This window comes from Sarcophilus harrisii, chromosome 2 (genome assembly GCF_902635505.1).
Source record: "Sarcophilus harrisii chromosome 2, mSarHar1.11, whole genome shotgun sequence".
Lineage (NCBI taxonomy): Eukaryota > Metazoa > Chordata > Mammalia > Dasyuromorphia > Dasyuridae > Sarcophilus > Sarcophilus harrisii.
The window spans coordinates 589,999,079-590,025,185 of NC_045427.1; the positions used below are offsets into that span (position 1 = coordinate 589,999,079).

Below are 26,107 nucleotides of genomic sequence, written 5' to 3' on the forward strand. Positions count from 1 at the left end.
GTATTTCTCAATGCCTAATTTATAATTTATAAATTCTGAAATATTTACCTTTGAATTTTATATCTAAGCCACTAAACTCCAACTCAACTCCTTGAAGTGCTTCTCCCAGTGTTTCATGGTAATGGCTGATGCTTTTTTTCGATCCCACACAGAAAGGAAGTGAGAAGTATTTATAAGTTTCTTGTCGATTGTGGTATGGTCCTACAGTATTCATCCATAAAACAACTTCTTCTTTATCTTGGTACTAAAAAGAAAGCACATTAGAACACAAAATTATAAATTAAATTTAAAGTACTGTACTTTTTTGGTCAGAAACATCTAAGGTAAACAGATTAATTACTTGTTTTAATTACTTGTATTACACATATGTGTATACAAACAATCACACACACCATACTACTGATGGAATAAATAGAGTCTAGCAAAATACTATGCCTGTAGTTGCACCCCAATATCCAAGGGAATTATATACAGACAGAAATATCCCGTATTGAAGCCCACTGTTAACTTATAAGCTATGTGTTGAATCCCAACTTCAAGGCTATCTTATAAAAATGGGGAGGTCACACCTACCATTTACTAAAGAAATGAGATATACCCTGTTTAGAGTTCAGTCCCATCTTCCCGCTTATCAATCGCAAATTCGTTAGTAACTCTGCCACTTTTAAAAGCATCATAATAAAACTTTGTCTCTTGACCGTGAAATGTTTAAGCCTATGAATTCATTCCAGATACCTCTCCACCTTGGTGATTTGTTGTACCTCATCATAACTTGTTGTACCTCATCAATGCTGGAACTAGCAAACCAAGAAACATAAGATTGAAAGACAGTCCAAAAAGCTAATTTTAGTTATTGATTTCTTTCCCCAATAAAGATGAGATTAATAAGTAAACATATATATGGAATTTCATCTTTAGAGTTCTACATAACTTCTAGTACAGCATTATGCCACAGTTTATCTCTTCCAGCATTGTTTTCTCATGACATAAACCTCAAAAAATTTAGTCTCAGCTCCAACTCTTATTATATGACCAAAGGTAAAACATATAAACTCTAAAAGCCTGAGTGTTTCCTGACTATATCTTCAATATTTAATCTGCAGTACTGTTGTGGTGAAAATACTTTATAAACAATGATTCAGTCATTCTTATTAGTCATATTATTTCCCTCAACATCTAAGATCAATTATCCATCAAGATATCTAATTCCAGGTACTAGTTCTGATAGTCACTAACTGGTTTGATGGAGGAAAAAAAAAAATCAATTAAACCCTATGAATCTTGGTTTCTTCATCTATAAAATGAGAGAGTTTGTCTATGTGATCAAAATTCCTTCTAGTTTTTGAATTTCTAATTTTTTCGCTACTTCATTATTTCAAAAATTGACATAGGTTAAGAATATAAAAAACGATATGTACAAATTAAATCAATTTAAATAACACAAAAAAGTTAAAAGAGGCTACCATTAAAAAACTACATGTCTCTCTCCTATACTGAGAATCTGTGAATCTCAATGCTGGTAGAAGCACAGGAATAAAGTCACAAAGTACTTTATTCAAATTGTACCTATAACTAATTCTGTTCATTTGTCCATCATTTCTGGGGTGTTTTTCCCCCCTATTTTAGTTCTCATACCTTTTTAGGCATTCTTTAAATATTAATTTTTATTTCGCCAGATGCTTTACTCTAATCACAAACCAACTTCCTAACTCTGAATATTTGCCAGGGGATCTATACCTAACTCGTAATATTCACCAATAAACCATATAGTATCTTTACATACATGGCTATTATCTTTACCTTTAATACCCATTTCCTACCAACTTTTCTAACCAACCAGAACTTTACACCCTCTAGAATATCTTCTTCCAAAAGCACAATCACAGCATACTGAAAAGAATATTTAAAGCTGCTTTCCATTCTCCTATATTGGCTACTTTAATAGTTCCTATTATAGAAGCAAAAGAAAAAAGGCAATTTACAGAAGGAAATCGTTAAAAATCAGAAAAAGAACAAATAAAGTAGGACTACAGAGTCAGATTATGAAGTGAGATAATAATAGCTCTCTACAATAAAAAAAAACACCATAAACCTATTTTTTTTTAAGTAAATGGCATCTTTTTCCAATAAATTGGTCACTATAGTAAGGAGCCAAAGTCAAAGCCAGGAAGAACCCTCCAGGCTGAGTGACCCAAGAGAATTTCTCAGACTAAGATTCCAAGATGCAAAGATGCTAAATTGCACTGAAAGAAATTTCTTTAAGCAGGAGCTTCATCACTAATGAATTGCTGATAGAGTTATGAACTGACCTAACCATCCAGGAAAACAATTTGGATCCATGCCCAAAAGGCTATCAAACTATGCACACTCTTTGATCCAGTAGTCTAACTATTGGGACTAAATCCCATAGAGATCAGAAAGGAGGGAAAAGGCCCCACATGTAAAAAAATAAATAAATAAAAAATACTTGTGCAAGTCCTTTTTGTAGTGGAAATAAACTGGAAACTGAATGGATGCCCATCAGTTGAAATAAATTATGGTACATGAATGTTATGGACTATTATTGTTCTGTAAGAAACAATCAGCAGGATGATTTCAGAGAGGCCTGAAGAGATTTACATGAACTGATGCTGAGTTAAGTGAGCAGAACACCAAGAGAACATTGTATACACCAACGAAAGATTATGTGATGATCAGCTGGAATGGATGCGACTCTTCCAAAGAATGAGGTGATTCAAGCAAATTCCAATAGATGTGGGATGAAAAATGACATCCATATCCAGAAAGAATAATGGAGACAATGTGGATCCAAACACAGTACCTTGGCCTTTTTTTTTTTGGCTGGTTGGTTGGTTTCTTGTCCCTTTCAGTCTGATTTTTCTTTCATATGACAAATATGGAAATATGTTTAAAAGAACTGTATCAGATTGCTTGCTATGTTGGGAAGGGGGAAGTAAGGGGGAGAAGGAGAAAAATTTGGAATACAAAGTCTTACAAAAATGAATGTTTAAAACTCATCTTTCGGATGTGTTTGGAAAAAATAAAATATTATTGAAAATCAAAGAAACAAAAAATTGATTCCCCATGTATCACTGAAATCACAGATCTAGTCTCTACCCTATTAGAAAGCATGGTTCTCTATAAGGAGAGGAGAGGAACTAATAGGAAACATAAGTCAATAAAAATGCAGTTTAAAAATAAAGTAGATTGAATTGTAAATATACTAAATTCGGACAATTCACAAAGCAAACTGAAAGGAAGAATCTGCTAGAACTGAGTTCCATCCAAGCCCCTCATTTCTTTTCTTTTCTTTTTTTTTTTTTTTTAATAATTATAATTTTTTATTGACAGAACCCATGCCAGGATAATTTTTTACACCATTATTCCTTGCACTCACTCCTGTTCCGATTTTTCCCCTCTCTCCCTTCACCCCCTCCCCCAGATGGCAAGCAGTCCTATACATGTTAAATACATCACAGTATATCCTAGATACAATATATGTGTGCAGAACCCAACAGTTCTCTTGTTGCACAGGAAGAATTGGATTCAGAAGGTAAAAATAACCCGGGAAGAAAAACCAAAATGCAGTTTACATCCATTTCCCAGTGTTCTTTCTTTGGGTCTAACTGATTCTGTCCATCACTGATCAATTGAAACCGAGTTAGATCTTCTCTTTGTCAATGAAATCCACTTCCATCAGAATACGTCCTCATACAGTATCGTTTTGAAGTGTATAATGATCTCCTGGTTCTGCTCATTTCACTTAGCATCAGTTCATGTAAGTCTCTCCAAGCCTCTCTGAAATCCTCCTGCTGGTCATTTCTTACAGAACAATAATATTCCATAACATTTATATACCACAGTTTACCTAATCATTCTCCAATTGATGGCTATCCATTAATTTTCCAGTTTCTAGTAACAGGGCTGTCACAAACATTTTGGAACATACGGGTCCCTTTCCATTCTTTAGTATCTCCTTAGGGTATAAGCCCAGTAGTAACACTGCTGGATCAAAGGGTATGCACAATTTGATAACTTTTTGGGCATAATTCCAAATTGCTCTCCAGAATGGTTGGGTTCGTTCACAACTCCACCAACAATGCATCAGTGTCACAGATTTCCTGCATCCTCTCCAACATTCATCATTATTTTTTCCTGTCATCTTAGCCAATCTGACAGGTGTGTAGTAGTATCTCAGAGTTGTCTTAATTTGCATTTCTCTGATCAATAGTGATTTGGAACACTTTCATATGAGTGGAAATATTTTCAATTTCATCATCTGAAAATTGTCTATTCATATCTTTTGATCATTTATCAATTGGAGAATCCAAGCCCCTCATTTCAGATTAGCCCCTTGGATCTATCTGTGTGATTGTGGATTCTCAATTTTCTCATCTGTGAGCTGATTAGATCAGATGATCTGTAAGGGTTTCTTCCAATTGTAATATTCTATGATTTTATAAGTGGAGTAAATTTTAGCATATGTCATGAAGAAAAAATATAATTTAACAAGAACATGGATGCAAAGTCAAGGACCTGGATACAAATTCAGGCTCTATTACTCAGAGACCTTAAGCAAATCATTACCTCTTGAGATTCAGTTTCCCTATCAAGGAGGTAGATGACTTCGAATATCCCTTCTAGTTAGAAATACAAAATATTCCTACTCCTCAAAATATTGCCTCAATTTTTTCATTCAAACACAAAATTGGTTTTTTATCAAATATAAAGTAATATTTGTGTGTGTGTGTGTGCATGCGCCCTAGAGGAAAGAATCATATGTTAGCATACTTATTGACATTGAATTGTTAACACATTAGCTTCTCTTTATTTGAACAATTTATAAGACGATGCTTATTTTACTTTCCTTTGCACTGTCTCCCAGAGAGGGTCATTCCACAATTACTAACATGAAGGAGATTACAGAGATCTCTTTTCTAGCACTGAGGCAGGAATGCCTCCTTAATCTCTATCTCCAACCCTGGTATGTCAAGTTTTCAGGTCTTTATATCCAATTTGTTAGTAGGCATTTCTACTCAATCTGTCACAAGAACAACTTGTCATCTAGTCAAATATCTTCTCTTTCAGTTATCCAATTTTTTTTCTTTAACATAATAATTCTTTCATTCACCCAGACTTAACACTAATAGTCATCTTCAACTCATTCACCCAGGCTTAACACTAATATTCCTCTTCACTAAATCTCTTTCATTCTATATATAGTTTACATTTGCACAGACCTTTACAATTTACTAAAAAAACAAAAAAAGGAACTTCCTCACAACAATCCATATGATAAGACAAGTATTATATTACAGATGAAAAATGTTCCAAAAGCATTTGCTCTGAATCACAAACTCACTAAAGTACAGAATCAAGATTTGAACTAAATTTCCCGATTCCAAACACAGGACTCTGACTACTATATTACTCAATGAGGAAATTCTGCTGATTCTTTTTTCTTTTATCTTATGATAATAAGATCAGAAATTTAAAGCTGCAAGGAAACCTGATGACCAATCCTATCATTTTAGAGATGACAAGCAGAAAACCAGGGAAGTTCTAACTTTCCCACAGTTGCACTAAGCCCCCATTCTATCCCTACCACTCTAATCCAATACAACTGGGAATGTGTCAACAACAAATATTTAGGTCAAACCATGTTATGTGGGGCATTATAAGTTATTAGGAATACAAAACAGTTCTAGACACAGTCCTTCAGTTTATAATCTGGTGGGGAACATAGTTCAAAGGACTTTAGAGCTCCAGCTACCAGTTATTTGTCATACAAGGAAACCAAGGCCCAGACAAGTGACTTTCTCAAAGCCACACAACCTGTCTGGCAAAGCAGGATCTCCTGATGCCAATCTAGTGCATGTTCCACACATTTTGCTGCTTATTATTATTTTTTTTAAGAAAAACTTTAATGAGTGATCAAAAAAAAATGCTATCAAACTTAGTAAAAAACAAAATGGATGCTATTACATTTATGACAAAGTCCTTCCTAATAACTATACATATATACACAAATGGTATAAACACATATATCCCATTTATTCTGAGGGAGAAGTATCAAAGTTGCAAAAGGTTTGATCTTATATATTTGTTATGAGTTTCCTTTCCTTATTCCATAAAATAACTAAACTTGAAAGTAAAATTGTAGATGTTTTAACTGATTTAAAAACTCAACGAAAAAAAATCCTCAGGTCTTTGAGATATGGGCCCTGTCATTTATCTTCCCATGCCCCTTAGCACCTCCTAAAGTACTACATGTAGTAGGGACTCAATAACAATAAATGCTTGTTAAACTCTATTTCATATCTTTATATTTATAAACATAAAAACTGTCTTTTCTCTGAAAATATCAGTTGCTTAAAGAAATATAAAAACTTTTTAAAAGCAGCAGCAGCATATGGTATACAACAGCAATTCTCAAAATGTAGTTCCGAACCCCTAGGTTTTCTGGGACATTTTTATGATGTCCATGATGTCAAAATTATTTTTATAATACTATTAAGATGTTTTGTAAATTACAGTAAATACAACCCACATAAACCAATGCTCTCTTCTCTTCAGGGTCCTTAATATTTTTTATTACAGTAAAGGGATCCTGAGATTCCTTTCAATGTCAAGTTTTAGGTATGTTCCTGGGCAACTCACTTAAGCCCTTGATGTTCTAAGCAACTATCTGAAGAGTCTAAGATGAAAAATAGTTGGTGGTGTTTGATTATTAGTAGGGGGAGTATCCATACTAGGAATTCCATATACCAAGGAAATCATTGGTCTGAAGCTAATTAATAATAACTAGTATTTGTACAACACTTTAAAATCTACAAAGTACTTTACATGTTAACCAACTTTATTTTTACCAAATTTTCTAATTTTTTATAGCTTCATAACTTACCACTTTTCAAAGAAACTAAACTTAATGGAAAGAATACCCAGGGGTCTTGGAATGACAAATTTCTTTTGATATTAGTTGATTTACCTAGTAAATCATTTAACCCTTTGATCCTCAACATTTTCAACTGTGAATTGAGAAAATAGCATACACCTCAAAGTGTGTTATAAAGATCAAATAAGAGAATGTATTTGAAATGCTTTGCAAACCTTAAAGCACTACATGAATGTTGGTTATAATTTACACTACTGCTCCAGTTTCTCTATATTCTTACATCTATACTGTGATAATTGTTTTTTAAATGCTTATCATTGTATTGCTAGTTCGTGTTTAGGTTTTTCACTTACTAAGACCCAGAGAAAATTTGCTGTTGTGCACATTAGTATTCTTTTAAAAAAATTTTTTTCCTTTCAATATTATCCAGCATTGGCTTCCAATGATTCATTATGCTAGTTTCAGACTTATTTTTTAACTAAGTTCATTATAAACTAATCAGATCTTTCCAAGTATCTGACTCATCTACACTTGACCCTCTCCCTCCAAAAGAACCATTATACATAGACATTAATAAACATGCATCTCAATAATAAAAACATCAAATGTCTATTTTTTTCCCTAAACATATATATTCTTTAGGGGTAATAACTGTTTCTTCTTATACATTTCTGTGCATTTCCCACCCCTCCTCCTAATACTAATAATGAGATTATTTGGTAGGAACTCAGTTATTTGTTGAATGCATTTTAGGACTATATCTATTTAGGTTACCGTAAAATGCCACAAGACAAGTGTTAAATATTTGTGGATTAGAGTAAAAAAACATATTATGAAATGTTAAAATGTAAAGATTCAATAGAAACTAAAAGAAACTTGAAAAATATCAATATGTAGCTATCAAAGATCACAGAATATTAGAACCATAATGGACTTTTAGGAATTAACTTGTCAGAAAGATTAACCTTTTTGAGTATGGACTCCTCTTGGATAGTCATATACATCTCAGAATAATGATTTTAAATAATCAGAGGAAAAGCTGTATTTCAGTTAGAGACTAGTGAAAATTTCTTTCTGATCCAAGTTCATAGATGCACTGAAATCTATCCACAAATCCCATTCTTTAGATGAATCTCATGAGTTAAAAACCTCCGATTTATAATTTGGGTTAAATTAGTGTTCTTATGAAAAAGAGAACAAGAAAGGAGAATAAAGCTAAATTTTAATTCTTGGACATGAAGTCCCACAAATAAGGATTTTGACAATTTCACTTTTTACTAAAGTTTTTTGCAATGCTTTATATTTTATCTAAGGTCAAAGATACTAGCCACAATAATATATTGGCCCAAATGTATGTAGCTATGTAAACGTATAAAACAGGCAATAATTTGTCTTACATAATATGGAATTTGGATCTGAAATCATTTAGATCTAACTCCCAGTCTTTTAACCACATAATAAAATTCTAAGTTTAGGAAGTAAATATGAAAAGAAATAACAGACAGGGCTTATAAAGTGACAGAAACTTTGCCATTTTTTAGCTTTGAAATTGGCCTCAAGAAAAAAATACAAAGAAAATTTTAAAATTCACTAGAAAAGGAACTGCAATTTTGTTCTGAAAAGGAACCAGTAATATTCTCTGGTCATGGGTGTTAGCCCCTTACTTATATAAAACTCTGTATACTATACTGGTGCATCTAAGAAAACTATTTTCTTCCTAAATTATCCTGAGAAGAATACTAATTCATGGCATAGCATCCATGTAAACTCTGAAATAAAATGAATCTAAAAATTCTTAGATCAATGAAAGCTTGATTTATGAGTAATCAAGTTTTTACTATCATGGCTTAAGAGGAATGTATATACAACATAATATTGCACAATTCATTTATGAAAGTTTTGAAAATCATAATTTCAGTAACCTTCAATATCTCTTATGTAACTATATCATAATTCCAACACAAAAAGCTTTAAAAGTTTGTTTTGGTTATAGTCATTCAGTTATTCAAATTAATTTCCCAATTTCAAACTTTTTGTAAACAGGTTCTATCTATGAACCCACCAGAAATTTATACCATTTCCTAGTTCACATCAATCCACAAAAACAGTAGAGATAAAAAAACAAAATTAAAACACTTCTTGCTAGAACCAAGAGATCATTATATATGTCAACAACAATACTGTATGAAGATGTATTGTGATGGAAGTGGATTTCTTCGACAAAGAGACCTAATTCAGTTTCAATTGATCAATGATGGACAGAAGCAGCTACACCCAAAGAAAAAAAACACCGGGAAATGAATGTAAAACTGTTTGCATTTTTGTTTTTCTTCTCGGGTTATTTTTACCTTCTGAATCCAAAAAAAAGACTTCTTGCTATCTATACAAAGCACAGGTGATGTTGATCTTGTTTGAAGGAGTTAATTTTTACTTTCGTTCTAAAACAGGTTTTCAAGAGTTTCTTGAAAAAAAAAATACAAGCAAAAGTCACAAGGCAACAATGTCATTTCTGGAAATTATCTATTGGTGTATTATGTTTTTAAGGTAAGAGCTGAATATAGTCTTCATTGGGCACTAAGGGGGTGGGGGGAGGGAAGGTCTTCTGACACTAGAGACTCCCAGAATGCCAAAGATACAAAAGGACCAGGGAGAAAGAATACATACACAATCTCACAAAACAGAGGATTACAATTCTAATCTGAGTCTGTATCTAGGTAGAGCCCCATGACTGATAATGTCCTGTGTTCTGACTGCTACCATAAAAATAATTTCCTTTTTGAATACTCTTTTCCCTGCCATGTCCCAATCAATTTATTTTAGTAAACATTCATTCAAGATACATCTTATCTAACACTGTGAGACACAAAAGAAAATTTTCAGTCCCTGACCTTGAGAAACTTATTTTAACTGACAAAAGACATAACATTCAACTAGAGAAAAATACAAAGCAATGCAAAACTTCAATAGGTGTTATCAGTATTTCTTTTTCTTTGCTTTTTGTTTTTTAATGCTGAGCTCTTTCTAGATAAATATTCTAATAACAATTGTAAAAAATACAAAATTGGGGGGAGGGGAAATATCAAAGGACTGATAATCCAAACATCAAGGTCTTAGTAGTGACTAGCCCTTTGTTGGGTCTCTTAGTTTCTTCAATAGTAAAATGGGGAAGTAAACTAAATAATCTCCCAAATTCTTTCCAGATCTAGCATTCTATGATTCTTAAGTCTATATGTGTGTATATATAGAGAAAAATACATTTACACACACAAAAAACACTTGGTTCAATTCAGAAGTATAGTTCTATTAAATAATGATAAATTAAAATCAAGCTTCATATTAAGATCAGGGGCACTTAAATGGCACAGTGGGTAGAGCACCAATTCTAGAGTCAAGAGGACAGGAGTTCAAATCTGGTCTCAGACACTTAACACTTAGTAAGCTGTGTGACCTTTGAGCGAGTTATTTAACCCCAACTGTCTCCCACATCCCAGAATCAAATATCAAAAGCTCCTAAAATTAAAGAATATTAGCTTCCCTTACAAAAGAATTCTTTACAAAATGCTGCACCAGCTTTCCTTTTTGTATAAATCCTAATAGTGTATTTAAAATGTGACTTAATTTTCCAAAAATTTTACAGATGTCTAAAGGGATTTGTACCTACCAGTCATGGATTCCTCACCTTGAGTAGTGGTTGGTTGAAGCTTATACATATGCATTCCTTTTCAGAATGTTTTTTGAAAGCATAAAATAAAATAATTAGGAGTACAAAGAGACTACTTATGATATAGTAACAAAAATATTTAAAGGAAATTGACAGACAACCCCTTTAAGAACTCCTAGTTAGAACATGATAATAAGAGGATGTTAGCACGAATATAGCATTTAAAGTATTAAAAGCATTTTGCAAATATTATCTCATTTTATCCTCGCAACAATCCTAAGAAAGTGCTATTATCATCATCTTACAGTTGAAGAAACTGAGGTAGACAACAACTGACTAATTCAGCATCTACTTATTCTTACTGGGCTGCACTAGCTTAGGTCTTATTTCTTTCACTTATTTCCATACCCCAGGAATCTCATTATTGGGGTTATAAATTCCTCTAAGACCTCATCTGCCTTCAATAACCCCACTGCATCACTACCTTCCTTGCTTTCCCTGATGGAAGGGCAGGGCCAGGAACTGCAAACCTCCATTTAAAAAGAGGTGGACAGCTCAGTTCAGACAGCATATTTCTCACCCACTTCTCTGCCATGCCCTGCCCCACTCCCTTCTCCCCTTTTCAAAGAAGGTGGGGGGGGGGGGGCAGAGAGGGGGCGGGCTGGCATTCGAGAGGGCCTGTGTTTTGGCTAATAAGTTCCTTAAGGCACTCCTTTTTTTATTTGAATCCCTAGTATTTAGCACAGTGCCTGGCACACAGGAGGAGCTTAATACATGTTTACTGGCTGATGTAGCTAGCAAGTGTCAGAGGTCAAATTTGAATTCAAGTCTTCCATAGTCCAATTCCAATGCCTCTGCACTGTCATTTAGCTGACATAAACATGCATAAAATAAAGTACTTCATATCATAGTTCATAGGATCTTAAGTTATTAGAATAGGAAAGATCACTATTATCTTCTTATAGATTAAGAAAAGGGGTTTACAAAGTGAAATGACTTTTAAGATCCACTTTGCTAGTGTTCTTTTTTCAAAGCATCTTAAGTTTTTTCAAAACAATCCAGGAATTCTCCACTGAAGTTCTGAAGCCACTCTAGCCACATTTTCATTTAAAGCAGTTCTTAATATTTTTTGCATCATACACTCCCTATGATAGTCTGCTGAAGCTATGTCCTTTTTTTTAAAAAATGTTTTTAAGTGCATAAAATACATAAGATTATTACAGAAAACAATTGTATTGAAAGTTACCAATTTGTTTTTTAACAAATACATGAACCCCTGGCTGAGAATCTCTGATCTAGAATCTCAAAAGATTTATATACTTAAAAATATAATAAAGTTCCGGTTGGATGGGAATAGTCCATCCTACGCACTTAAAACTTTTACTCTAAATGTCTTATAAAAGACAGTATAGCATTTGCATTCTGTGGCACTGCCAAATATATAATCAACAGATTCGTGGTTGAAAGTCAAAATGAATAATCTTAAATATTTCTAAGACTTTTTCATCATCCCAAACAATAAAAACTTACAGTTTTACTTAATTTTGCTTTTATCTTTAAATTTTACTACTGGAAAACCCTTCACATCAAAGTTATTTGACTTAAGGTATTAAAAACTGCCTTCCAATTGTAAATGCAATTCATAAGTACTCATTTAGCCAGCACCTACTTGGCCCATAAAACATGTCTCTTAACTTTCACTCCCTCCCTCAGCATATTCTCTGCATTCATTCCTTTCCCTCTATGTCTTCAAAAAATGCACAGGTTTCTCCTATAATAGAAAAAACTTCAATTGATCTCAGTACTCCATCTCTTTTATTTATTCATTGTTATGTCCTTGAAGTAAATGCCCATTTTCAAGGGACATTTCCTCAAATTTTAAAACAATACTTTATACTTAAATTTAATTCTTGGTAATGGGAGATCAGTGAGTACAATTCAGTTCAGGTAAGTGAAATGACATGCACATGGGCTCCAGTTTTACTCAGCAACTCATCAAAACATTACTTTCTATGATGAGTTAAAATAATTATTAAATTATTTATTATCTACTATTTTCTCATCTCTGAAATGTCACTGAACTCCTACAAATCCCTGGAAGTGAAAATTCCTAAAAATAAAACATGTTTTTGCTTAATCATTTATGATTAATTATTCCGAAGATTTTCAAAACATTTCTTCACTAAATGTACAGGTCAAAATTTTTCTTATGCATAGTATTATAAATCATAAAATATAAGTTCAAATATTTCCCATGAACATTTGTCCATATCTGGTACAATGAAACAATGTTATGAGTGATTTTCCTCACTCACAATTTGTTTGGACCTCTCCTTTGCAATAACTTATCTCATTCTAATGTATAAGAGGCACATGGAGTTTTAGTTATAGCACTGTTCTTTTAGTCAACATCTGAATTTGACTTCCACTGCCACCTAAATGTGGACTACCAGGCAAATGACAACCTGAGTTGTTCATCTGTAAGATGAAAGGGATTGGCCTTCAGCCAAGGTCCCTTCCAAGTTTCAAAATTATGACCCTGTAAGTTCCCTAAATGTATCTCAGTTATGTCTCCCTATCAGATCTAAACACCTAAGGGAGTTGAATCTTAACTTTGCATATCCTGTACTTAGGAACTTTTTTCCCCTAACTAAATGTAGCGGCTTTTATAAAATATTCAAAAGAATAAAAACTTAACAACTGTCCTTTCAACCAGTAGAGCATCCAATAAAAATTAAAAGTAAATTATCCCAAGAAAATTCTACATGGTCACTGAAAATAGTTTTTTTTACAATTAATTAGGAAAGAGAAATGGAAATTCTCATATGAAATTTAACATTTTTACATGGAAAGTGGAATTACACAAGCACAGTGTGAACTGAGCCTGTAAAACAATTTGGAAACATACTAGAAAAAAAATCAAGTGTATATTAGATGCACTAGATCAACTAGAGATATATAATGAATATGTTCCCACCCCTTTTCTCCACCAAGGTCAAATGCAGCAACATTTTACGTAGTAACAAAGAACTGAAAGTAAGTACCCACTGACTGGGACTAATGCTGCAAGAGTGAATGAAAAGAGGCTAAGAAATAGATTGTATGATCACAGTAGTAATTAATTGCCAACTTATTGTCAAATTTTATTGTTTCTACTTGATAACCCTCCTATAACATCCCTTTCCATTCTCATAACCTCTCCATTGTATTATTCTAAGTCTTCTAATTGGTTTCCCAACTGGCTCCAGTTTTCCCTAAGGGGGTTCCAATTCATCTTCCACTCAAAATACCCATATAATTTTCGTAAGGGGCAGGTCTATGTCACCCACCACTCATTAAACTCCAGTGGCTCCCTATTGTCTCCAGGATCAAATACAAAATCCTCCTTTTGGAGGATTCCTCACAATCTGGCCCTTTCCCACCTTTCCAGTCTTTTTATATTCTATTCTCCTCTACACACATTATGACTTAATCACACTGTGCTCCTTGTTACTAATACATTACATCTCTTGACTATACATTTGCACTGGCTCAACCCCTATTTGTTTAGTGCCTAGCTCCTCCCTCTTAATTTCCATCTCTCCTAGATTCCCCAGTTTCATTCAAGACTCAATTCAAATCCTTTCCAGAGAAGGTCGTTCCCAGTCCTTAGGCCCTCCCCAGCACTGTGTCCTGTGGGTACACAGTAATCTTTGCCATTCTCTATATTGCCAGCATCAAGAGCTTAACATTTACTCTTGTTGACCAACTGAATGGGTGAACAAATTTGTGAGAATTTATGTGAGAATTTAAAATATTAAAACAATAAAAGATGGCAACAAGGAACTTGGAGCATAAGGGAAAAAGTTCATGATCCAGTGGAGAGCAAATGATGAGAACCAGAATTTATGCAAAGTCCACAAGGGTATTAAGGAAAGCAAGATTTAAAAACATCACAACTGTGATAAATGGAGTGACTTGCCCCCTTTTAAAAGAATTAGTGGAATAAGGGTGTATAATAAGTCATACAGGCAGGTCTTACCAACTTGTTGATAATTTTTATTTAACTATATTTACTACACAGAAGTTCTCTTATGGTTGAGAGTCTCTGGAAACTAACAGATAAAAAAAGAGGAGGGGGACCAAAATATTTTTAAAGCCAATCATATATTTACAATTTGGGAATAGATAACTTGCCCAAGGTCATGTACTTTTTTTTTTTTTTAACTAAGTCTAAGAAGTTGAAACTGAACTCAGATCCCCTAACTACAAAACCAGTGTCCCTTCTATTACTAAACACTGCCTCTAAACAAAATAAATGCTAAAATGCATGCAATACGTTTTTTAAATTTTCAATATTAAAATAACTCTTCAATGCAAACTGTTTGCATTTTTGTTCTTCTTCCCGGGTTATTTATACCTTCTAAATCCAATTCTCCCTGAGCAACAAGAGAACTGTTCGGTTCTGCACACATATATTGTATCTAAGATATACTGTAATCTAAAAAATAAAAAATAAAATAACTCTTCAAGTATCCAGATGTGATCATTTGACATTTACCAACTATAATAATTTACACACACTGGCACTGATAACTTCTGAAGCCCGACAAGTTGTCAGATCGAATCACAGGATCAGCCATGTGGCGGTGTTTGTTTTTTTAATTTATCAACGATGGCAGAAGATAACCGAAATCAGTATTCCAACCCCATTCATCGAGTCATTAACTTCCACTACTTGTCCGAGCAAAGGGGCTCAGGGCTTCGGGAAGTGACCTGTCTACGCACAGGCAAGGACTTCGGGAACTTCTAATGCAACAACTCAATACCCGAAAGCCCATGCGGGACAAGACTGGCCCGTTTTTTATCTCGGTGAGTAAAACTAAGAGAGACTTTCAGATCTCGTCAATGACGCCTAGCACTAGGAAAAGTCGTTCTGAGCGAGGAGCTTTACAAAGTTCCTTTCATTTTAAAGGGTTGATTATGTCAGGTAAAAGTAAATTGTCCCCAGCCTGCCCCAGCCTTGCCTACGATGCCCTTCCCCGGGACCGGGGCCGAGGCCTGGGAGGGGAGAAAAGTTGCTGGCCCGGCCACAGCGCGGGCCTGCGTGGAGGTGGAGGGAGGCGTGCACACGTGTAATGACCCTCATTTCCTGACACGGCTCACGAGTCGCGTCCCACGCCTCCAGACCCGAAGACCGAACCCTCCGGGGTCGGAGGCCGCCACCACAAGTGGTCAGCGCCTTCCGTGCTCCCGGTATGCGCTTGCTAGGTCGGCGTCTAATCCCATTGTATCGTATGGCAAAGCAGTCCCGGTAATTAAGACCCTGGGCTCCCCCAAATCCGGACCTCCGGGAAGACGCCCGCCAAAGCTCACGCCCCACGGATTAAGTGTCCCAGGTCCCCTCCCGCGCCCGACCAGGCCCGACGCTCCGTGCGCAGAGCTCCGAGGCTTCGTCCGAGCGGGCCGGGCCCGCCCGGGCCCCCCGGGAGCGAGGCCGAGGCCGCGCGGCGCCTCACCGTGTGGTCGTGCTCGTCCGCCCGGCCCCGGGGCGGCAGCAGCAGCAGCAGCAGCGCCACCGCCGCCGCCGTCGCGCGGGCGACCCCCCGCCGCGGCTCCATGGTGCGCACTCCCCCCCCCCGCCCGGCGCCGGCCGGCCCTCCGCCCGAGGCTTCTCCGCTGCCGCTGCCGCCGCCGCCGCCGCCGCCGCCGATTCACATCCAAGGGGCGCGCGCACAGGGACGCACAGGGCCGGGGCCCAGCCGCTGCCCCCGCCGCCTCGGCGCTGCCCGAACCGGACCCGCCGTCGCCGTTGCCGTCACCGCCCGCGGCCGAGCGTAGCCCCCGCCCCGCCGAGTCCGCTCCGCCGCCGCTGCCTTCGCCTCAGCTTCTTCCTCTGACTCAGCCACGTCATCCGGCCACCCAGTCACACACCGGAAGTGCCTCCCCTAACGTGGGGCAGCAACCGCCACGGACCGCGGCTGAGCGAGCTAGCGAAAACGAGAGCCCGGCTCCACCTCGCCGCGGGGAGGAGGGCGTGCGCGAGCCGAGGGAAGGGAGGAGAAACAAGAGCCGGGGGAGAAAGAGAGGGCGCGCGCGAGCGAGGGGGGAGGGGCGGGGCGGGCTGGGAGGGCGCGCGCGCGCAAGGAAGAGAGGGCGGGGCGCGAAGCGCCGCTTCCCCCGGGTTGCTCTAGGGCGGAGCCCAGGCCTGGAGAAGAGAAGGAAGGAAATCTGCCGGAAGTAGTCGCCCTAGAACAGGCGGCGGAGCTCTCCGCGCCGCGTAGCCGAACCTTTTAGAGACCACGTGGGGACGGGGAAGCCCGCGCAGGAGACCTAGGTTCGAATCCTGCCCCTTCCCCTAGTAATTAGAGCTGAGGGCAGCCGCGCACTTCTCTCGGATCCGCTGCGTCCCCTCTCTGGGATGGGGATAGTCGGTTATTTGTCGGTTTGTAACCGCGTGGGCCCTTTGAGGTGGCGGAGTCCCACTGCCGGGTTTTACCGATGAGAAGGATGAGGCCCGCGTCTCAGATAGAGAGGCCGAGGCGGGCTTCGCGTTCCAGATTCTTCTTCGCACGGGGTGTGGTCGGGACGGGCCCCACGCAGGATCCAGAGGCAGAGTGTGGGGGGGGGGGGGGGGGGGGGGGGAGGGGGAATCCCCTCGGGGCTTCGGAGCTGCAGCAGTGGGAGAGGATCTTAGTCCCCGGGGGTGGCGGAGCGGGCAGGGAGCCCCGGAGGCCGTGACTGAGTTGTCCTGTACATGCCCGGCTAACATGTCTGTCCGTGTTTGTGCCTACACCCCCCGGCCTGGAGGGCGAGGCAAAGCATGCCGGCAGCTTGCCTTCCCACAGCCGTGCCGCCGGACGAGGCCCGCACGCAGCCGGCGCTCCAAATGCAGGCCGGAGCAAGGAAATGTGCAAGCTCACTAATGCACTTGCTCCGTCCACGAGGTTGCTGCACGGAAAGTGCTCTCTCACTTCTAAGCACCGTATAAATGTAAATTAATTTGAAAGCGGCCTAGATGCTATGCTGATGCCCCGAGACGAGGCTCTCCCTTAGAGGCAGACGGGGCACGGGGCCGAAATCTGGAAGACTTCGAGTAAAGCTTCAGCTATTTCCTAGCTGGGTGATCTGGGAAAGGCGCTGTTTAATCTCTGCCCGGTTTCCTCAGCTGTGAAAAGGGCATAATAAGGGCGCCTAACCTTGCAGAGCTGTTGCGGAGATCAGATCAGAGAATGCTGGCGGCGTACTTTGCACAGCCCCTGGCACGTGATAGGTATTACATAAGTGTTTCTTCTCCCTCCCCGTTGGTGGGACCTCTTCTCCCATACTCTTCTTTCCTGGCTTTATCAGTTCGCATGGGCTTAGCAGATCTGTGTATCTAGCCATAGTTTTTTCCCCAAGCTCCAGAGCATCAGCACCAAACATTTCAAACTAGATTTGCCACTGACATCTCCGGCTCCACATCTCCAAGATAGAATTCATTCTTCTTTCTGTCCCATAATACCACCCCTCTTTTCTATCAGAGGCACCCACTATCCTCCCCGTCTCCCAGGTTTGCAACTTTAGGGCTCTTCTTTATTCCTCTCCATCTTTCACCACACATAACTAAGCATTTTCCAAATCTTGCAATTTCTCCTTCCACCATATGCCACTATACAGGCTTTCAACACAGGCCAGCGTTCATCACTCAGCTCAAAGGCTTATCACCTCCCACCTGGATTATCGGAGTAACCTCCCAATTGGCCTCCCTGGCACTTGTCTCTTCCTTCACAGTCTTCCTCCTTCCAGTCTCTTCCCTCTTCCCGTGATTTTCTTTCATAAATCATGGAACTATTATTTTGTAGCTAACTACAGATCACAACCTTTTTAGCTAAACAATTATAAAGCTGTTGTTTGTCCTTCATTCTCAAAAGAGGATCATGACATCAGGGAGATGATGCCGTGCCATGACATACAAGTGAATTGAAGTGAAGTTGTGCAAAGTCACTAGCGTCACGTTCCCCTTTGGATCCATCTGTGTCTAGAGGGCAGATGTACATCAGGATGACTAAAGAAAGTCCTGGATGCAGTGGGAGATATTTTCCTTGTTAAGCTTAAGGTCTTTAATGGCTCTCTGTTTGACTAGGGTAATTGCCCATTTAATTTTCAGACTTGGGAGGCAATAAAGGAGGCAAAAAAATGACCTTTTTTACCTAGACAAATATAGATGTATGTATGTATGTATGTTTGTATACTCATTCTGGAGAAGGGAGGACCCTCAAGGTTTGTAGCTAACACAGAAACAATTGTTCTTTTACATTTACATTCACTCTGAGGCAATTCTAAGGTACTGTGTTAGGTTTCTGGGATTTGCTGTGTTAGGTTTCTGGGATGTGCAAAGAGAAAAAAAAAGAAAAAGTGTCCCTTTCTACAGAGAACTTACATTCTGTGTGAAATATACAACTATTTTTGGGCTAAGTATAAACTGTAATCTGAGAGGAGAGAACAGTTAACAGCTGGGGGAATCAGGAAAGGTCATACATGTCACCTGACAACGAACAGTCTTAAAGAACAGTGATGATTTTAAGAGGTAGAAGTGGGTAAGGGGCATCTTCTAGACACATGGAACAACGCTTACAGAGGCAAGCAGAAATGGAACAGCAAGTTTGGGGAATGGCAACTAGGCCAATTTAGCCAGTAAGTAGAATGTATAAAGATGAAATAATTTTAAGGTAGACTAAAAGCAGTAAGTAGCATGTTACTAGAAGTACAAAAATGTCATATTTGTGTTTTTTTTTTTAAATAGGAATTATCATAGTGTCCCCTTAAAATACAAGGATTCTGGGCAATCTGGGATGCATCAATGCCCTACTAGATCTGTATCTCAAAGAGATACAAAGAAATGATAAGCAGGATGATTTCAGAAAAACCTGGAAGCATTTATATGAACTGATGCAAAGTAAAATTAGCAGGATAAAGGAGAACGTGGTATGTACTAACAGCAATATTATATGATTACATTGAATAGGATAGTTGTTCTCAGAAATAGTGATCCAAAAAAATTTCAAAGTATTCATGATGAAAAATGCTATCCACATCTAGAAAAAACCTGATGGTATCTGAATACAACTTATTTGAAATGCTTATATGAAAGCATACTTGTTTAAACTTTTTTTTTGTGGATTTTTTTTGGCCTTTCTCTTCTTTCACAATATGACTAATATGGAAATATGTTTTGCATGTTCACACAGGTATAGCCTATATCAAATTGCTAATATCTTGAGGAAAGAAGAAAATTTGGAACTCAAATTTTTAAAAAATGTTTAAATTCTTATATGTAAATGGAGAAAATAAATTATTATTAAAGTTTTAAAAAGTACAACTTTGCCAAATTCTTGCTCCTTTAAGGCTTATGGCCCTTTTGCCTCAGAAAATTTACATCTAATAATAAATACTCAAGATGCCACTTACACACCTCTTTTCATACTGTACAATACTTGTCCTTGCTCTCAGTGGGTGATCTGCCCAACACAAAGGAACCTCTTGTCTTTCATCAAGTTGTATATCCTAGTGGTTTGGAATATTCATCTCCTCTTCCTCATTTTCAGCATTATATCTTGCTTTCACTATAAGACGTTTATTTTGTCTTCTTTTCTGATAATACATTTTTACATGGATCCCTTTTATATCACTTCTTGCACTCAATAGTAATAACAGAATAATCATAGACTCACCATATGTCTTTCTGTTGCCCTTTAGGAATTTTTCTTAAGTCATAACTCATAATAAAAATCTCCATTAACTGGCACTTTTTATTAAGATATCAACAAGATTGGGGAAAGGTAGACTGATTTTGGGGAGAAAGCACATTGCAAGAAAAGATTTTCTATCAGATGTAAGTAATTTTAAAAATTCTAAGGATTACTACACTTTCTCAAAATGTTTACATCCACAGTATTGAACAATTAATTTAGGTTCAAAAAAATGACCCTGTGGTATTATAAGACCTGAATCTAGGATTAAATTAGGTTCAGCATACTCTGCTTAATATAGCAGAAAAAGTAGGCATAGGAAAGATTTTTCAGCATCTTGAATTGAAATTAAAAGGGTTTTCTGGTTAGTCCTCATTTTATAAAGGTCAAAAAATTACCTAAAATTATTTTCCTGGTTCGAGGAAGAAGCATTTCAGGAGAGGGAAAAGGACTCACATGTGCAAAGTTGTTTATAGCAACTTTTTTAAAGAATTGGAAATGACCAAATGTCCATCAAGTGGGGAATGGTTGAATAAATTATAGTATATGAAAGCAATGGAATATTATTGTTCTATGAAAAATTAAGAACAAGCTGATTTTAGAAAGGCTGGAAAGATTTTCATGAACTGATGCTGAGTGAAACAAGCAGAACCAGAAATACATTGTATTCGTAACAGCAAGATTGTGTAATGACCAACTATGACAGATTTTGGTTCTTCTCAGTGGTTCAGTGATCCAGGGCAATCACAAATTTTGGATGGAAAATGCCTTCTGCATCCAGATAGAGAACTATGAAGACAAAGTAAATCAATACATTTTGTGTTTGCTTTTTTCCCCTTCTACTTTTTTTTCTCTAGTTAGATTTTTTCCCTTTTGTTCTGATTTTCTCTTGAACTACCAAGAATCTGATTGAATACCAATTAGTCCCTAGAACCCACTTTCAGCCATTCTCTCTGGTATCAATCTGTAAGTCCAAAGAAAGTAAGAAATTACAGAGAAGCACAGTCTTCCTCGTAGGAGGGAATTAGATCTTCAGGAACACCAGCCCTGGGGATTAGAAGAATTAATTCCCAATAGAAGACAAAGGATCAATTAATGAAAAAAATGAAAAATAGGACTTAAGAAATGATATCTGGATCCACTGACATGTCACTGAAGACTGGAAATAAGTAATAAGTCTTCGTAAAATGTTCCCATGTTTGTAATTTTTTAATTTCTAGCAATCTAGCTAGAGATTTAGAGTTTAGAATCTAGCAATAAAAATCATTAGATAATCTCAAAAATAAGAATAATTTTATATACATATATAAAATCAATCACTTTAAGATTTGCAAAGCATTCTACATATTCTATCTCATTTGATCCCTCCAACAGCCTGTGAGTTAAAAGCTTTTATCTTCATTGTATAACTAGGGCAACAGACTAAAAGGTTAAGGAACTTGTCCAAGTTCCTAAAACTGCTAGGTATGGGAAGTAGAATTTGAATTTGGGTCCTCTTCATTCTAATTCTAAATATTCTAACCACTTACACTAGTGGCTTCCTTCTGATATAACCTGTAATTTATCCTATATACCTTGTTTATACTTATCTGTTTCTAAATTATCTTCTCTGTTAAACTGTGAATTACTTATGAGCTAGAACTGCCTTTTGGCTTTCTTTGTATCCCAAAGCTTAACATTTAGGCCTGGCACATATTAGGTGATTAATAAATGCTAGTTGACTGACTGATTAACTATGTAGTCAAAAGGATAATATACTTGTTTAAGGACAAAAGCAAAGAGGGAGAAAATGAATTCCACTTCTGAGACTTGGAAAATGCAAAAACCAGGTGGAGGAATGAATGGGGGCAAGGGATCAATAGATCAATAGATCAAAATCTAACCTTTGGGACCATGAACAAGAAACTGAACAGAAAATAAGCTCCAACCAAGTAGTGCCAGATGTTAACACCAGCAGGAGACTCACAACCAGAAATTTCATTTTACCATAACATTCCAATTTTAGATTAATCAAGAATTTGGAGTAAATAACAATAATAATAACTCCTAACATTTATATAGAACTTTCAGATTTGCAAAGGGCTTTACATAAGTTAACTCATTTGATCATTCAAGTGGTATTTGTTGAGTACCCAAAATTGTTCTCCAGGTTTTACTTCAGTAACCCAGAAGGACTAAGGCAAATTTGAGGGCCTAGCCATTTTGTTAAACAAGCAGACTAAGGTGGCTTTCAAGGCTCCTAATTGCTTTTGTTTCCATTTTGTCTAAAATTCATTTTTCCAGATGATGAAAGAAAAGTAAATCAAATTAACATTCTTATTCCTTAAATCCTTCAAAGATTCTTCATTAGTAAAGCATCGGTTCTCTGTGAGCAACAGCTGCTCTTATTTGTCCCTTCTTCTGGAAGAGAAACGTGACATCAGAGAGATGATGGATGCTGTGATAGGCCAGTAAATTGGATTTAAGGGAGGGAATCCCGTACAGAGTCACCAACCTCATTCCTCCAGAGCCATCTGGGTCCAATTACAAGATATAGATCAGGACCACTGGAGCTGACCCTTGACAGCAGGGACAGAAGGGGTCCTGAAGGGGTGAGTCCCCAGAGGCCCACTTCATAGAGACAACATATACAGAGAAGGTCCTCTCTCCAGGATCATGTAAGTAGAAAGAACCCTAAACTCAAACCCAGGAAAGCTGGTCCAAACCTCCTTACTGAGCAGTCACAGGCAAGTAACTCTGTCTCTTTATTATATCTTCTGTAAAAATAAAACTCTTCTGGCTGAGACACAGCCTAACAGTGGAGATGACTGGCTTTCGGGTATAAAAACCTGGATGCAAGTCTGCCTTCAACATGTCCTCATTGTGGGATCCCAGACAAATCACCTACACTCTTGGTACCTAGCTAATTCTGACATTAAACTACAGAGAAGTTGCTGATAGAATATTTATTAAGCAGAGTCAGGTAAATAGTACAGTGGTAACAAGATAGGACTTGGAATCAGAAAGATAGTTCAAACCCTGTCTGACATTTGCTAGCTGTCCAGTGACAGTAAGCAAATTTTATAACCCCTCTCTTTAGCTGTAAAATGAGAATAATAATAGCACTTACTTCACAAGGGAAGATCAAATGAGATAACATAAAAAGCACTGTGCATGCCTTGAAGAGCTATATAAATGCCATCTATTATTATAATATGAGGTAGTCTATGATGGTTGTCCTATGAATGTTACAGAAAATAAATGTTAAAGGACCCTAAGAGAGAGAAAGATCACTTCTGAGTGGAAAGATAAGGCATTTCACACAGGAGAAACAACATACACACGAGTAGGGATGAACAAAATTATTAAGACTCTGGACTTAACTAGAGTAGAAAGGCTGAATTAAGCAGTCCTAGGAAAAGAGGTTAGTTAGATCAGGGCTTCTTAAATGTTTTCTAGTGACCCCTTTTTGCCCAAGAAATTTTTCCATGGTCTCAAATATATAGATGTATAAAATAGATAGGGAAATCAAAAATTTACTGATAATCCTAATTTTACAAGCTCCACATTCAGTTACAGTAGCCCATATGGGTCACAGTCCACAGTTGAAGAAGCTTTGAACTAGATGAGGGGAAGCCAAATTGCTGAAGTTCTGGAATATCAAGTTTAGGAATATAAACTTTATCCTTCAGGTAACACAACCATTAAAGGTGTTTTGGATGAGTTGTTGTTTTAAAGCTAGTGATTTGATGAAAACAGAATTTTAAGATTACTCTAGTTTCAGTATGTGAGAAAAATAAACTGAAAAGTCAAAGGCAGGGAGATGCATTAGGAGGCTATTAGAATAATTTAACTATTATTAAATTATGAGGGGAAATGAGCCTGGACTAGGTTAGCGGCAATGAATATAAAAATAAAGAAAAGATCTTTAGATAGTTTGAAAGCAATTTAGTAGGACTTGGTAATTGACTGAATATGGAGATTGAAAGAGAATGTTGAATCAAAGATGATTAAAGGACACAGGAATGGGATGATAAAGATGTGGTAAAGCAGGTTGTACCAGGCCCAAGATTACATAATAAATTAGGACTGCTTCACCAAACTTTCAACTAAGACATTAATGGAGTCACACCTCTGACCACTATAATTTCCCTTTTTCCTTCATCTTTATTAATGGGGTTGTTCAGTGACTTAAAGAAGCATAGGGAAAGTATGTCAAGGGACCAGGGCTAGTGGGCTTTATAGCCAGAAAATAGCCTTCTCTGTTTTTAAAGTTGTGCCTATAAAACCTAAATTGTATAGTGCCACCAGTAGATCTTCCTTTGTTGAGTTATGCCTATGACAATATTTAGTTCAATGGGCATTTATTAAATGATTTCTGTGTGCAAGGCACACTGTGCATGGATCTGGAGAAATAGAAGTAAGAAACAATAGTTACTCTTGCAATTTAGCAAGAGGGACAAAACAAGCACATAAGTAAATATAAGGCAATATAATGTCAAAGTGCATGACTAAGTATATTAGTAAGATGTGAGATTCCAAAGAACATAGACAAAGGCTCACACTAAGTTGATCTAATTCGTGAGTTATTTTGTCACAGCCTATGCTCTTTGATGTGTTCCCCTTCTTAGCTACATCTAGGTCTATAAGGGTAATTTTTATTCAGAACCATAGCTTAGGAGTCTGGGCCTATGTTCCTTTTATTCAGTCATACTTTAAAGCTAATACTAGTTCAATAACTTCTCCCACAGAGATCCTAGATATTATTTTAGTATCTTTAAAAGGAAATGAAATATTGGGTGGATGTTACAGTTTAAATATTATCTGTGAGGAGTCTATATAGAGTCCATGCTGTCCCCTTATATATTCATAGTTTACAAATAAATTTAGTTGAAATATTAATGTAAGAAAGGTAGAAGAGATAGGGATCACACCATGGCTAGCTTAGTTCCCAATTTTTCCTCTTGGGAAAATGAAGCCACAGACACACAGCCAAAAACAGAACAATATGCCTAGGCAAAAGACTTTTTCTGGGTGACATCCCAAGATTGGGTGCTATGCAATTTCACAATAAGGTAGACAAAAGCATCTAGAGCTTCCCGTATGTGTCCCAGTCTTGGGGGAAATGGGCCTCAAATACTTATGAATGCACTTATCTTCAGTAGATTTTGTAAGGCTAGACAAGAGTTGATAGGAAAGTTCCTGTGATGCAATAGAGGTAGCCATCAATCATCCTAATTGCCTTTATCTGAATATCCCTCCTCCTTTTCTGGGTAAAGAGACCAGTTATAACTAATCTATATCAGAGAGGTCATATGGACATGAAAGATGGGAAAACTATTAGCTGAAGACATCAGGGGAAGCCTCATGGAAAAAGAGGCAATCCTTGGGCTTGTTTTTGAAAAAAGTAAAGGATTTCAATAAGCAATAATACAAATGGAGTGCATTCTAGATGTGATAAATACAAATGTACAGAGATGGAAGAGCAATGCAAAGAATAGATTGGAAAAGAGATAGACCAGAGGCAGGGAGACCACTTTAGAGTGATTTAAGAGAGCCTAAACAAAAATTACAACTTGTTTGTACTCAATAAATAAACCCTATGCTTACACCCTCAGATACCATATAACAGGAGAAAAAATGGGAAAATTTTTGAATAACAACAATAATAACAATTGATGGCAATAATAGTTAACATATAGCACCTATTATGAGCCAGGTACTGTGCCAAGCACTTTGCAAATATTATCTCATTAGATCCTGAAGAACTTGTGCATGTGTAACTTGGAGATTGCCTATATAAATAATTATTAGTTTAATTTTTTTCTTCTTTATTTCCTTGTAATGTAACTGGTTTTGAAT

General features: G+C 37.3%; 1 protein-coding gene and 1 long non-coding RNA gene across 3 annotated transcripts in view; one reads left to right on the forward strand and one right to left on the reverse strand.

Annotated features, from left to right (window-relative positions):
• The window catches only part of TM9SF3 (transmembrane 9 superfamily member 3), a 62,936-nt gene extending 46,762 nt beyond the window's left edge, over positions 1-16,174 (reverse strand). For both annotated transcript variants that reach the window (XM_012540187.2, XM_031956178.1), the window contains exons 1-2: positions 16,055-16,174; positions 49-244 (exon numbers count right to left, since the gene is read on the reverse strand). In XM_012540187.2, coding sequence (XP_012395641.2) covers positions 49-244; positions 16,055-16,156 — 298 coding nt within the window. In that variant the 5' untranslated portion in view covers positions 16,157-16,174. The remainder of the gene's footprint in view (positions 1-48; positions 245-16,054) is intronic.
• A 493-nt stretch (positions 16,175-16,667) lies between these two features.
• On the forward strand, positions 16,668-19,826 carry LOC116421915. Its single transcript, XR_004232507.1, has 3 exons — positions 16,668-16,872; positions 19,321-19,502; positions 19,766-19,826. It is a non-coding gene; the product is annotated as an uncharacterized LOC116421915 (long non-coding RNA).
• The last annotated feature ends 6,281 nt before the right edge of the window (positions 19,827-26,107 follow it).